Genomic DNA, 12,778 nt, shown 5'->3' with positions numbered 1-12,778 from the left:
TTCATATAAGGCCAGCCACAATAGAAATAATTTGCTATAAAGCAAGAGGAAAAAGCTTATTAAATATGATATAGAGGCATCTACAGTCCCAGCTGTGTGAAAAAATAGTATGTTAGGCTGCACAGGACTTTGCATTAACCACAACATGTAATGTCTGCTGACTGCTGCAGGGTCAATATAACCAATTCAAGACCACTACATGCATTAAATCAAGCGCTAAAGAGGTCAGATGTAGCATCTGTCCACTGAACTGGATTTAAAATGTGTGCATTATTCCAAATCATGTAAGCAGTGAAAGGCCAAAAACTGGTGAATAAAACTCCTTTGACAAGAAAGAGGTCAAGAGTCTTCTAAAACAATGATGTAATATATGTTTATAAACATCTCAGAACATTTGATACCTTAAAGCTTATTTGAAAAAGTAAATCAAGCCAAGTAAAAAGAGCAAAATGTGTGGAATTTGTCAGCACATGAGAAAAGGCCTACTTACAGTATCTCTTCTGATGAAAACAAGTGTGGGAATGATCATCCCTTAACATGCACTCTTTCTTAACTCAGTGGATTCAATCAAAAGCTGTCATCTGTTAAAATGCCCTCTACTCTGCTTCCCTACAAATTCCCACCCACTTTTATACAGCCAAACATAAAGAGAGAGAGAGAGAGAGGGAGAGAGAGGGAGAGAGAGGGAGTGGAAGGGAGGGGAGGGGGTGTAACACAGCCTTGCCTATAGCTGCTGCGCGAGTCTGTTTCTGGGTTACTGCACAGGACTTCAGCTGAAGCTATCCAATCCTACTTCTGAAATATTTCAGAGGCAGGGGGAGAAAGTAGGTCATCCACTTTCGTTTGACAGAGCAGCGCTATGACATCAAACTACTCTTTAGGAATTCAGTTTGGGGTATTTAAAACAGTGAGGCAATATTAACACTTTCCTTCCACTTTTTTCCTGTGGTGTAGAGTCAGCTACAGGAAGCCACTACACACAGTCCTTGATAAAACAAAACCATTTGGGAACAGGAAACTTAAATTTAGAAGAACAAGCTGCCTACATGTGCAGTGAATAAAATATTAATATCGTATAAAACTGTCATGCTAGCTCTACAACCTAAAACAGAAAATTGCCACAGTTAAAATGCACAGTATACACAGAATAAAAACACACATGACTGTGTCCTATGTCAATCTGGGGTAACCATGTGTCATACAATTTTCCATGCTGTTGAACTTTTAAAATGTATTTTACAATAGTCCTCTTTAAACAAAGCATTCACCAATGAATTTGGCTGAGGATGGAGTCAGAATACAACTGGGATACTGCTACACATATCTGGGACAAAGTCAGATAGCCTACAAATAAAATACTCGCACAAGGTGCAGAGGTACTAGGTATAAGACGACAACAGATATGTCTCTTACCTTTGAAAATTATCGATCACAGGGATAAACATTCTTAGGGCAACGTGTCAAAACAGGAAAACCACAGGCCCAACTGACTGACAGCAAGCCATTGAAATGGATTATACTGAAAGTCCTTTTCGTCAGAATTGTTTGTAACCATCCTATTTTCTGTTTTCTAAACTACAAAAGTGAGAGTCATGTCATGTCAATCATCCATCTTTACATAAAGAGAGTGATGATTCAAGCCCATTTTGCTATTTCTAGCTTTTGTCAAGCTTATTTTCTTATTTACTCCAAATGCATAATGCTGCTTTCCTCCAGGCAATTTCAGCCTTGTGAAGGCACCGCTTAATTCTAACAGAGGTATGCAGAAATGAAATTACATAGAATGGCTGTGATGCAATTCAAACTGAAATCAACTTTGTTCTGGAGCACTTGCTGCCTTCTCTTATCTTTTTTCCTTCTTCCTTTTCTTTTAATGGGTCACATTTAAATTAGGCAGTTAGGAAGGAGGACTCGGTTTTTAACTGTGAAAACAATATTGGCCCCCAAAAAAGTATGGTTCTAATTGTTTCACAGCAGAAAAGACTTCAAGGCTACAATAGTATAGTAGTTGTGCTAATTTACAGTGAAATATGTCAACTCAACCTGTAATATACTGTAACCACAAGAGTGATATTGCCAGTTTTTTTTAATTGAAAAAGGATGCCATTTACACCCACACCAGTATTTTCTTATTACCAAGGACATAAAAATTGACAATCACGAAAGAGTTTGAGTATTGTCTCTATATCAGAATATTTACCCTCCACCCAATCTGGGACACACTTGGCTTCAAATGAAGGAACAAGCAGGACTGTGTAACTGCAGTTCACCAACTAAAAAATTCTGCCCTACATTGGGCCATCACTGACTGGTTTTCAACCAATGATTTCCCTCCAGGAAACCAACCAATAGGAGAGAAATTCCTCTTGGCCAAGTGAAAAATGTCAGACTTATTTACACTCTTTAAATTTCAACCTATTTTTAGTCTAAGGCTGGGACGAGTTTAGCAGATCATAAAACCCTTCAACTCTGCTACATTCCAACAAGACAGATGAATGAAAACACTGCATTTGTTTTACTGGAGGGAAGATAAAGTAATTCACAAACATCTAAATGCTGAAATTGTGTAAAATAAAAGTGTTGCATTCTAGGGGGAGTACAGCTCACCTGTGGAGGCAGACTCAATGCGTCATTTTACATTTTGAATAGCTAATGATTGAATATGATGTGACACCATACATTCAATACAACAGGGAAAGCAAAAGAAAACACTACCGTATTAATGTTGATAGATATATCAACTCTAGAAACTAGCAAGAAAGAGAAGGAACATATTCAGCGTTGTTAATGAGGACTTCCTTATAGCCTCACATTATTCTGTAAACAAGAATTTGGAATGTTAGTTGTCAAATAATATGACCCTTCATTTCATATAACGTGTTGACAGAATCTGTCCATGCAGGGGAAGATGCCAATGCAACCTTTAAAGCTTTCAAGTGTATCCCACAGTGACGTCATGGTGTATGTGGAAGTGGGTCTAGAGATTAGTGACGCTATCTTCCCCTTCTGTTCACCACATTTCGCAGCTACGACGTTTCTTATAAAACCTGAATGTAACTCACACAGACGCTTTATGAACATTTTGTGGTGTGATGACAAAATGTCACTTTCCAAACACTGGAAGAAATGGAGAGCAGAAATCGGAGAGGGCAGGGAGAATGATTGTGTTTTTAAAATGGGAGCAGTGCAGAAGAAAGAGCAGTGCAGGAGGAGAGATGACAGGGCAAATAATGACAGTGGATTGAAATGTATGCACATTATATTGAGATTTATTGACACATTAAGTGCCGAATTGCTTTATCTGAGATTGACCTGCAGCTTTTTACTGACATTGGTTGTCTGAACAGATGCAATTGAATCGTACATATTAAATCCGACATATATACTTGCAATGGTGAATGTTTGGTTGGTTTGCACAGCATGGTTTATAACAAACTAATACACACACAACAGTAAACATTAATTAACCTCTGATTAGCAATATCTGGGATTTTAATGAAGCATACATGGTTAAAGATTGTGTCAGCAGAAAACCACAAATCAGATTTTCTTTCTAGGTGGTGTCACGGGAGCTGATGTCCACTCAAAGTGAGCAATAGCTCCACCATCTTAGGGCTCCAGGCTACATATGAAAACCATAACATACAGAACGACGCTTAGCATCAAAGTGTTTCATCAAGAACACCTTGCTCTTACCACTGCCTCTCTGCAGGCTGTTTGGCGTGTTTGTGAAATCGCTGGAAAAAGACTGGGCTTCCTAGAACTCCGACAGAAGTCACAGACAGCAGGAGCATCATAAATGACACTGCATTCAGCTCAGATAATTCAGTTTTTGTGCTGTGAAAAACAAAACCGTTATGAATATCACATTTTCCCTTTCTCACCTAAAATACTGCCAAGTTTACGCAAATTGTGTGCAAAAGGACATTTTACTTTGGTTTTCAGCTATCACAGAATTCATAGGGCCTTTGTTAGTTTTGACAGGAAGAGAGGAAAGTGTGTGACACCCTCGTCTTAACCAGCACTTAGAGAGATAAAATCCCACATAGCAAGGATCAGCTTAACCTTCCTAAATCCTGACCTTAACCCATGCAGTATATCACCAAGAGTTTACCATCAGTGCTGCATGGGTACTGCACTGCTTGGTAATGTAATGTAGGTCAACATTTTATTGGCCTATGCACAATGTCACTGACTCAACCTCCTTGCTAATGTCGTGTGCAGTACATGACACACTGCATCTTCTTTATTATTAGCTCAATCTATATAGTAAAAGAAATTAAATTAACATAGATGCTAAAAAAAAATGTGCAAAGATATAGGAATTTTAGCAGTGTAAATCCAATTATGCAATATGATGACATATACTGATGGTAGAATACTACATAGAGGAGGATAAGAGGGTATTCAAGAGTGATTTCAAAGTGTTTTTAGCCAATATCGGTTGGGGATTATAGCTTACAATTAACCTGCTACAAGCATAACTACTACTAATGTAGCAGGCTAAATATTTAACAGGAGGCGAACATGAATTCCCAACACATTTAAGATTCTACGGTCTATAGGTAGAATATGGATCTTAAATTATACTCAGTTTAGTGACCGATGTATCAAAAAGTGTAAAAAAAGAAGAAAAAAAAGAAAAAGGTTAACAAATATTGAATCCAATGATGGGACTGCAGTGCACTAAATGACCCACCCTTCTCTCTGCTGCTCTAGAGCTGCTGAAGGCAGCTCTGCATCAACCCCCACTCAACCCATCCCCCACTGTAACTACTGTACACATGCAACTCAAAGAGGGAGTGACCCAGGCGCATAGAACAGGAGCTTCCCTCAGCTCAAATCTGTGTGCAGGAAAAATAAACCTTACTCAGTTTAGCTTATCTTCTTTGGAAATGCAAGTTCAGTTCATCATCAATAAGGTTTCATCTTCGAAGATCACCCATGGGTGATGATGAAAACAGTGTAATTTTGCATGACGATGGTTCCTGAGTTCTCTGAGCAATGTTCTATTAGGATCAAATGGGACTGACAACAAGTGCAGAGATGACAAAGTTGCAGTTACAAAATATTTTCATCCAAAGCCAGTCCATCACACAGGCCAAGCCCTTATCAACTCAAAGGCAGGTGCTGTTGATGTCCATTCTCTCCACAAAAACCAAAGGGTAACCAGCAAGCTTCGAAGTTACAGGGCCATGACTAAAGGCAGTACTTTAAATGTCATTGTCACACATTGCTGTCATTACAAGTAATATACAGTAGTTGGATCAGGCTGTGTAACGAGCAATGAGCTGGCAGCTTTGAGCATAATCTACAGCACAACACAGGAAAAGCACGCTCCAGGAATACTTAACGTGATATGATGCAAACTGACAGTCAAATGGTGTAATGCAGCACAAAGCACAACTTTGAATGACAAAAACCACCATGATTTTAGGCAAATATGGAGCAAAGTGTTTGCACAAGAACGCACACTCAAACCAACTCAGAAAAAAAATACACAAAATGTATTTCATCTCAGACCCATCAAAGCTGTTAGTCATGTTTTGCAAATGTCCAAAAAAAATCTTAAACAGCTCAAATTTAGTCCAAAAGCCCACCAGAAGGGGCTTGCTACAATAGAGAAATAGGACATGAAAAGGTTTAAATTATAGATAAGACAATATGCCCGATGCCAATGTTTGATTTGTGTGTTTGTTTTTATGTGTAGCAAATCCTTAATCCCACTCAGCCACATATCAAAGGTAACATGAATAACTGGCATTCCAAACATTTTCAAATGTTAGCAGATGTTGTTCCAGATCAAATTTACCCAAATCCAGACAGAACACACATTTTGCATGTGGGGGCTGATGACCCATGAAGACATGTACAGGCCAATGTTACAGACAATTGTTGCTGCTGTTCTATGGGACAATTGCCCTTGTCTCTGCTCTGCAGTTCTACTGAACACATTAAATACACAAAGACAAAATGTCCATTTCAGTGTTAGCAGGGTGGTGGTGGCGTGCAGCCCTCTCCACCAAAAAGCAAACAAAAGTATGTCCTTGTTGTCATGGACAGAATATGCTATTCTACAGCCAGCAGACTGATGTTGTTGTCATGAATTCTGGTGCCTCACAATTAGAGCCCAAACACAAGGGGCATTTGTCAATCATAGAGGGGGGGGGGGGGGGGGGGGGGGGACTAACTGAACAGTCTGGAGTTTAGAGCAGCCAACTAGTCAGAAAGCTACTATTCTCTCCACGAATTGTTTTCACTAGGGAGCACACAGCAAGCCTAGGAGTGCAACCTCTCCGCTGGAATAAGACTGTTCTCTATCAGTCCCCTCTGATCTCACACTCACCTGATTCACCTTGATGCTTCATTCTGTATCCGGCTGTACGCTCAGTAATCAACAAGCATTTTTATTTGAGCAAAAAACGAACCCAACTATAATGACCACTACCAGCAGTCGCATTCAGTCGAACCAAGTCGTCTGTGCTCGTTCACAGAAGCACCCCAATTAAAGTGTTTGAGGAGCTTGTAAGAAGACTTCTTTGGACAGTTGTTGTTAGCCATCACTCACCACTAGCTTCAAGCAAGGTGGTTTGCTCTTTCTGCTTTCTGGAGTTACAGAGAAACAATACAGGATGGGAGAAAAGAAATTCTCGTGACTTCAGGATACTATCCGTGTCCTTCAAAGACAAAATACGAGGTAATGCCCACCTTCAGCGACTGAGCACGACCATTATCACAAGAATGCGATGCTTCATCACATATGACACAAACAGCATCAACACATTCTGAATGAACATTATGGGCATAATGAATTAAAACTTTTGGTTAAATTGGACAATCAGTAATGTGCACCAGGCTGATGGTTTTAGTTGGTCATAGTAGGTTGTTCTCCTGGAATCATTCTATTATTAACTCAGCATCTAAAATGCTAATCCATGCATGTCCAATTCAGTATTACTGCATCCTGAGGCTATAAATAATGTCGTTTCACTAAAATTCAAAAACTATGTTCATGTATAGAGTACACGCCTTGCACATACATTACACATTACAATTGGGGGCAATGCAGAGTGGCCATTTTACTTGAGACTGATTTACTGTGACATTTTGAGAACATCGTCAGAGGTACAGTTTAAATGAGATTTGGTGGTGTGTAGATTTTAATGCAGCTTGAAAAATGACAAGGTTATGGCAAAGATAGACATAGGGATTGGCGAGTGAATGAGTTTATTCTCGTTAGGCACATTCTACAGGATAACAATATCCCTAATATGATTAATCTTGTTTAAGTATAAAGCATCATGAGATCTTTTATATTATGGTCACTAGGCAACTCTCCTCTTCATTGACTTTAGCAGTGTGTGTGTGTGTGTGTGTGTGTGTGTGTGTGTGTGTGTGGCTTCTGTTGTTCCACAGTCGCACGGAGGCTTTCGAGATGTGTATTTAAAAAAGCAGCCTTTCCATCTTCTTGAAGAATACCAGTCAAATCCTTAAGTGCATACAACTACTGTTACAAATTTCACCCAACATCCACTGATTCGTGAATGAATTGAAGGCAAATTACAAAAGGTGTCACGATCATACTTTGCCATGAAGGAATGGTGCAGTTATATGTCAATCCCTTTTTTTTTCCTCTGCTAAGGCGGTTCTGTTTCCACTTGTGTCTGTTTGTTTGTCCATCTGTAAGCAGGATTACGCAACTTGGCGGAGGGGTCAAGCATGGGCCACGGAACAATCTGTTATATTTTGGGACAGATCTGTTTAACATGTCGAAAAACAATTCTTTTTCAGGCATTGACTGAAGTATGCACCGCACCGAGTGCCCTCTTAAAATTCATGTTACATCACATGATGCACATCGAGTAATATACAATCCTTCAATTACACACGGCCTATTCATTTGTATAAGAGCAATGAATAAGGGGTGGAGGAGACAAAATGACACTTTTCTTTTGTGCTCCTCTGCAACTGACAGCTTAATTTTGCAACATTTCAAGTAAAAAATATTACATAAACTGAGAATAAGACAAAGCTTTTAAAGGGAATGTTGCCGCAAATGGCAATTGCAGAAGTATTGTTGATGCCTAGGTGTGTTTGATATGGGCTCTATCTGTAGTTGACCTGTTTATAAAGTCACTCCATATTTGTCTCCCACCATTTTCCCATTATTCTTTAAAGTGATTTATTTCTGAACAGACAAAAAAAAGGGCTTTCATCTGCAGGAAAACATTTCCTCTGGGCCTTCATCTTATGATTGTGTAGCTTGATATATCTGGGCTACTTAAAGATCCACTCCACACATATATTTGGGTAAACAAAAAATAGTCCTTGTACTTTAATATGTGCATTGGGTCATTTAACTGAAATACTGCATGTGCACCTCTGGATGGGTAGGTGGCACTTTGTTGCACAGCTGGTTGCAATCAGACTGTCTTCCCATTCACCTTTTTTGCGTCACATACCAAACAAGTTAGCTAGCAGCATCCTTTGACTTTAAACCAAAAGCTCATGAAGAAAAAACAACAACTCCTTTAGCTGAAACAGTGTTCAGTTTGTCATCTCCTTTAACCAAAAGTGCTTCTTTTTTTACCCCATAGTTTCCCCCACAATGCCGATACCCCATTGACTGTTTGATTTTCGACATCAAGGTTAATGGTCCCAAAGGGTTACAAAACATTAACAGTATCCCAGGCCAGTTATGGGCCCAATGACATGCATGCTTACCAGAGTAAGTAAAGTAAATTGATACCCAACCACATTATCCAAGGCTGTTGGTCCAATTTCTAATGGACAAACATGTATGCATTCATTTTAAAAATCCACATTTAACTGCACTGAAGCAATAAACTGGGTTCTAACATCATGTGAACACACTGATTGTGCAGAAAAATTGTAGTTACATTACAATCCTCAAAACTCAAACTACTCCTGTCCCTCAAAAAAAGTAGTTCACATGAAGATGCAAGCAAATTTCATTTCACAAGTTTAAGCACTTCACCTTTTGTGGCCTGGTTTAGAATGAACAGCTTTAAAAAGATCCACCTTATACAGGTGCCTGCGGAATTTGGAAAGGAATCAGCCTCAAAAGTATTTGAGATATCACAAATCCTGCTCATAGGACCTCCACTTGTGCTGATATTCACCAATGAATGTAAGAACAGTCTTCCGCTGTCAAACTCTACACATGCATCATTCTACATAATGAGGCACCAACATGAAACTTAACAGAAACATACTTTTCGACTGCCGGGGGGGGGGGGGGGGTAAATTCTTCACAACCTTACAGCCCACACCTCTGTTGTTGGTCTGGTCTTGCTTGTTAAAACTAAAGATATAAATTCCGCCAACACTGACTGTGACTCTGTTTAACCCCCACCCAAGTATGTACAATGCAAAGAGATTAAACCCCACAGAAAATAAATACCACCACTGCGTAATAATTTCAGGGGATCTGGGCCACTCACGAACGTTAGTGGTGTTTACTGGTGGTGCATCCAGAACGGAAACTCCCCCAGCAGAGGGGTCTCTGTCACTTCCTTGTTGCGGTAATGCGCGCCCATGAAAGGTGATTCGAGAAAAACGAGTGGAGCAAAATGTTAACATCCACAACGAGCATACATCGCCCTACCCCCATTCAAAATACAGTATCATCACACGGGGACGCGCATTAGAGCAACTCTGCTGCTCTTTGGCCGACGCAATGCATAATTCCCGTGACACTCCCTTTAAAACAAGCACGGTGCCCTTTAAACTAACTAACGTTACACCGAGAGATAGCAAAAGTCCGCAGTTCGCATTCAGCAACAATAAAAAAACAGCATGGAAACTCGAGAAGTACACCAACGCTTCCACAAATTATGTACTTAAACTACCGACTCAGAGTGAGGTTAGCTGCCGGAGAAGGAAACAGTTGAGGACAAAAAAAGTCGCTCGGAGATGCCCCGGGTGAGTCCGGTAATAGATGGTTATTTACAGCGATATCTCTCGCACAGAGGCGAAATTCAAAATGTAAAAATGTACCTCCTGTAACTGGCATTATCCTTACCTACACAGTGAATAAGTTTGTGCCGCCACGAGTCAAGTTCCTGCCGATAGCCGCGCCTGTCGATTGTGCATTGCTGCCTTTTACACTGACTCGCCATTTTCTATCGTTCTTCTCCAGCGGGCACCCGCACGGGAAGAGGAAGCGCTCAGGCTGCGTGAACGCGCGCGTCGGCCTGTAGAGGAGGAAATCGCTCGGGACGCACATGCTCACATGTTTTAGTTACAAAATAACCAAAACCACAGTAATCTCATTGAATTAGCCGGAGAATAATTGGATAGCACGGAAGGATTAAACGTAAAACTGCATTAAACATGGTACTGTACCACCGTTTGTGCTTTACATCAAAGACAAATGCGGTTGAAAGCAGAATAAATTGCTTCAGTCGATCAAGTATCAAATTTGTTTCACAGTACAAAAGATAAGCCATGAACCATAGGTACAAATAAGATACCACTGATTTACATGAACGCCAAGTGATCCTACTCAATAGCAATGAGGGTTTTCCTAATCTTACAATTGTTTTTCATTCCAATTTAAACTAGACACCAAGAAATGGCGTGATGCCAGTCAATAAGCAGTGTTTGGAGTCTAATACTGAATACTATTGCCAACTGTGAAAGTGTGCTTATGTCAATGTGTCTGCTATGATGTGTATACTAAGTACTTGTGTTAGGTAGTAATGGCTGTTCTTGCGTAAAAATGTATAAATGACCTCTGAGTACTCATTTAATAATGTCGGAAATCTGTACTTGTGTAGTTATATAGTAATGACTATACTTGTGTAATAATAAAGTCATGATTTGTAAGTACTATGTAATAATGTAGTAGTATTTATACTTGTGCAATAATGTAGTAATTATACTTGTGTAACGATGTAGTCATGACTAGTGAGTACTCATGTAATAGTGTATTAATATCTATATTTTTCAATAATATAGCAATGAATGTATTTGTGTAATAATGTAGTAACAAATAATGACAACTCGTGATGTACTTATGACTCCTGAGGTACACATGTAGGAACACCAGCATGAGATAACAATGCAAGATGGTCTAGTAAAATGAATACCAGTACACACAATGTACTTTGAACTACATAACTGTTGATACTGTATTTGTGACTTTTTTTGTGATTAATGAGGTGCAGGTGTGGGGGGGGGGGGGGGGCTCAAATATGCTATCACAGCTGGAAGTGATTATAAGGGCTCATCATTATTATGTTTTCCAGGTGGCACGACTACCCATTCGAAATATTTGGTGGTGGTGGTGGACCCGTCCAGGGTGTACCCCTCTTCTCTCGCCCGAAGGCAGCTGGGATAGGCTCCCCCCCCCCCCCCCCCAGCAACCCTTAACTGGATAAGCGGTAGAAAATGGATGATGGTGGTGGTGGTGGTGGTGGGGTCTTGAGCGAAGGAAACTGTGATGTGCATCAGAATCACAGGATGTAGGGGGATATGTTAGTGCGTAACAATAAAAAAAAAAATGCAAGTTTCAGTTACTTTATTTCCTAAGCTCTTATGAAAACTTTGTCAGCGCACACAACTGCATTCCCTGCTCTACATTTCTCTTTTTGAGGAATGTATGTACACAAAACAAAACAAAACAAAAAAATCCTCATACTCCCCACTACCTCCAACTGACCAGTAGTTATGAAAAAAATCATATTGCTATCTTTAGCAGATTCTATTGTTTCTTATGAGGTTTTTAAAAAAATAAAAATAAAAAAGGGGGTGGGGGGTGAAGACAGCAGTTCTGTTCTTGGAGTGATAACCTATCGGTCCAAGTCTCTACGTTCTGGTGCATCAGTGATAAGTCAGAGCTGGAGAGGCATCTCTCAGTTGAATTCTTGTTTCACATTCAATAACCAGTTGTTCCGTCCCTGTCCCTGAAGCTGTTGTCCTCATGTTTATTTGTTTTTTTGGCTGTAATAGCAAGAAATTCAGTCTTAATGTGAGCTTTTCTTTCAATGTGGACCAATATCCTTGTCAACGTTTCCACTCTATGATGTCCAAAACTTCAAATAAAGTTGATGTTTTCATAGTTGTGTGCAATACATTTAACAGGATGGTGGGAATACAGTGCATCATTGTTTGATTTTTATGTTGAGTTTGAATAACAGAAAGGGAGGTGGGCTAAATTTCCTCAACCTTGAGCTGTATTTTTATTCTGCTCAGGCCTTCAATATGACTAAAATCATAAACAGATCTGAGGGTGATTCTTGGCATCATATAGAAAATTATGGAGAGCTTGGGGCAAATAACCTGTTTTCAGCCCTATTCACAAAGAGAAAATTAAGAATGTCGATTTTCCACAAATAGTACATTAAGAACTTGGCAGAAAATCAAACTTATTTTGGGTCTAGAAAATGAGCTTTCCAAAGCTGTGGTCCAACCCATCCGTCACCATACAGAAGGAGAGACTGAACTGGAGATCATGGAGTGACAAAGGAATAAAAACTATCGGTGATATCACTTATCAAAATGCTCTAAAGCCATTTGAACAACTGGTAAGGGATTTTTAATCTAGATGGTAAAGAAATATTGAGGGTTGGAACAAGGATCTTAAAATTGCTAACTCTTAACATAACATGGAAAGAGTCCCTATGCACAGCCAACACTATCACCACTCATGAGAACATGCACCTTGTACAGTATGAGCTCATGACTCAAATATATTATACTAAATTGAAATTTAAAAAGGCTGCACGGTGGTGCAGTGGTTAGCACTGTGGCC

The 12,778-nt window shown here is 39.7% G+C and overlaps 1 protein-coding gene and 1 long non-coding RNA gene across 4 annotated transcripts in view; one reads left to right on the top strand and one right to left on the bottom strand.

The window, feature by feature from the left end:
* LOC147247542 (ligand-dependent corepressor) overlaps nt 1–10,181 on the bottom strand; it is a 28,383-nt gene extending 18,202 nt beyond the window's left edge. For 2 of the 3 annotated variants that reach the window (XM_086179926.1, XM_086179929.1), the window contains exon 1: nt 10,046–10,181. In XM_086179926.1, the coding sequence (XP_086036052.1) occupies nt 10,046–10,142 (97 nt within the window). In that variant the 5' untranslated portion in view covers nt 10,143–10,181. Of the gene's footprint in view, nt 1–490; nt 584–10,045 lie in introns of those variants that run through there. The other variant, XM_086179928.1, reaches the window with a different exon arrangement.
* On the top strand, nt 9,726–12,049 carry LOC147247541 (uncharacterized). Its single transcript, XR_015109367.1, has 3 exons — nt 9,726–9,945; nt 10,163–10,359; nt 11,274–12,049. It is a non-coding gene; the product is annotated as an uncharacterized LOC147247541 (long non-coding RNA).
* The last annotated feature ends 729 nt before the right edge of the window (nt 12,050–12,778 follow it).

Source organism: Aulostomus chinensis, chromosome 16 (assembly GCF_037954235.1).
Source record: "Aulostomus chinensis isolate RoL2024-O1b breed Wild chromosome 16, RoL_Achi_v1.0, whole genome shotgun sequence".
Taxonomy (NCBI): Eukaryota; Metazoa; Chordata; class Actinopteri; order Syngnathiformes; family Aulostomidae; genus Aulostomus; species Aulostomus chinensis.
Note: the sequence above shows the minus strand (reverse complement) of the source record. Positions and strands in the feature narration are given on the sequence as shown.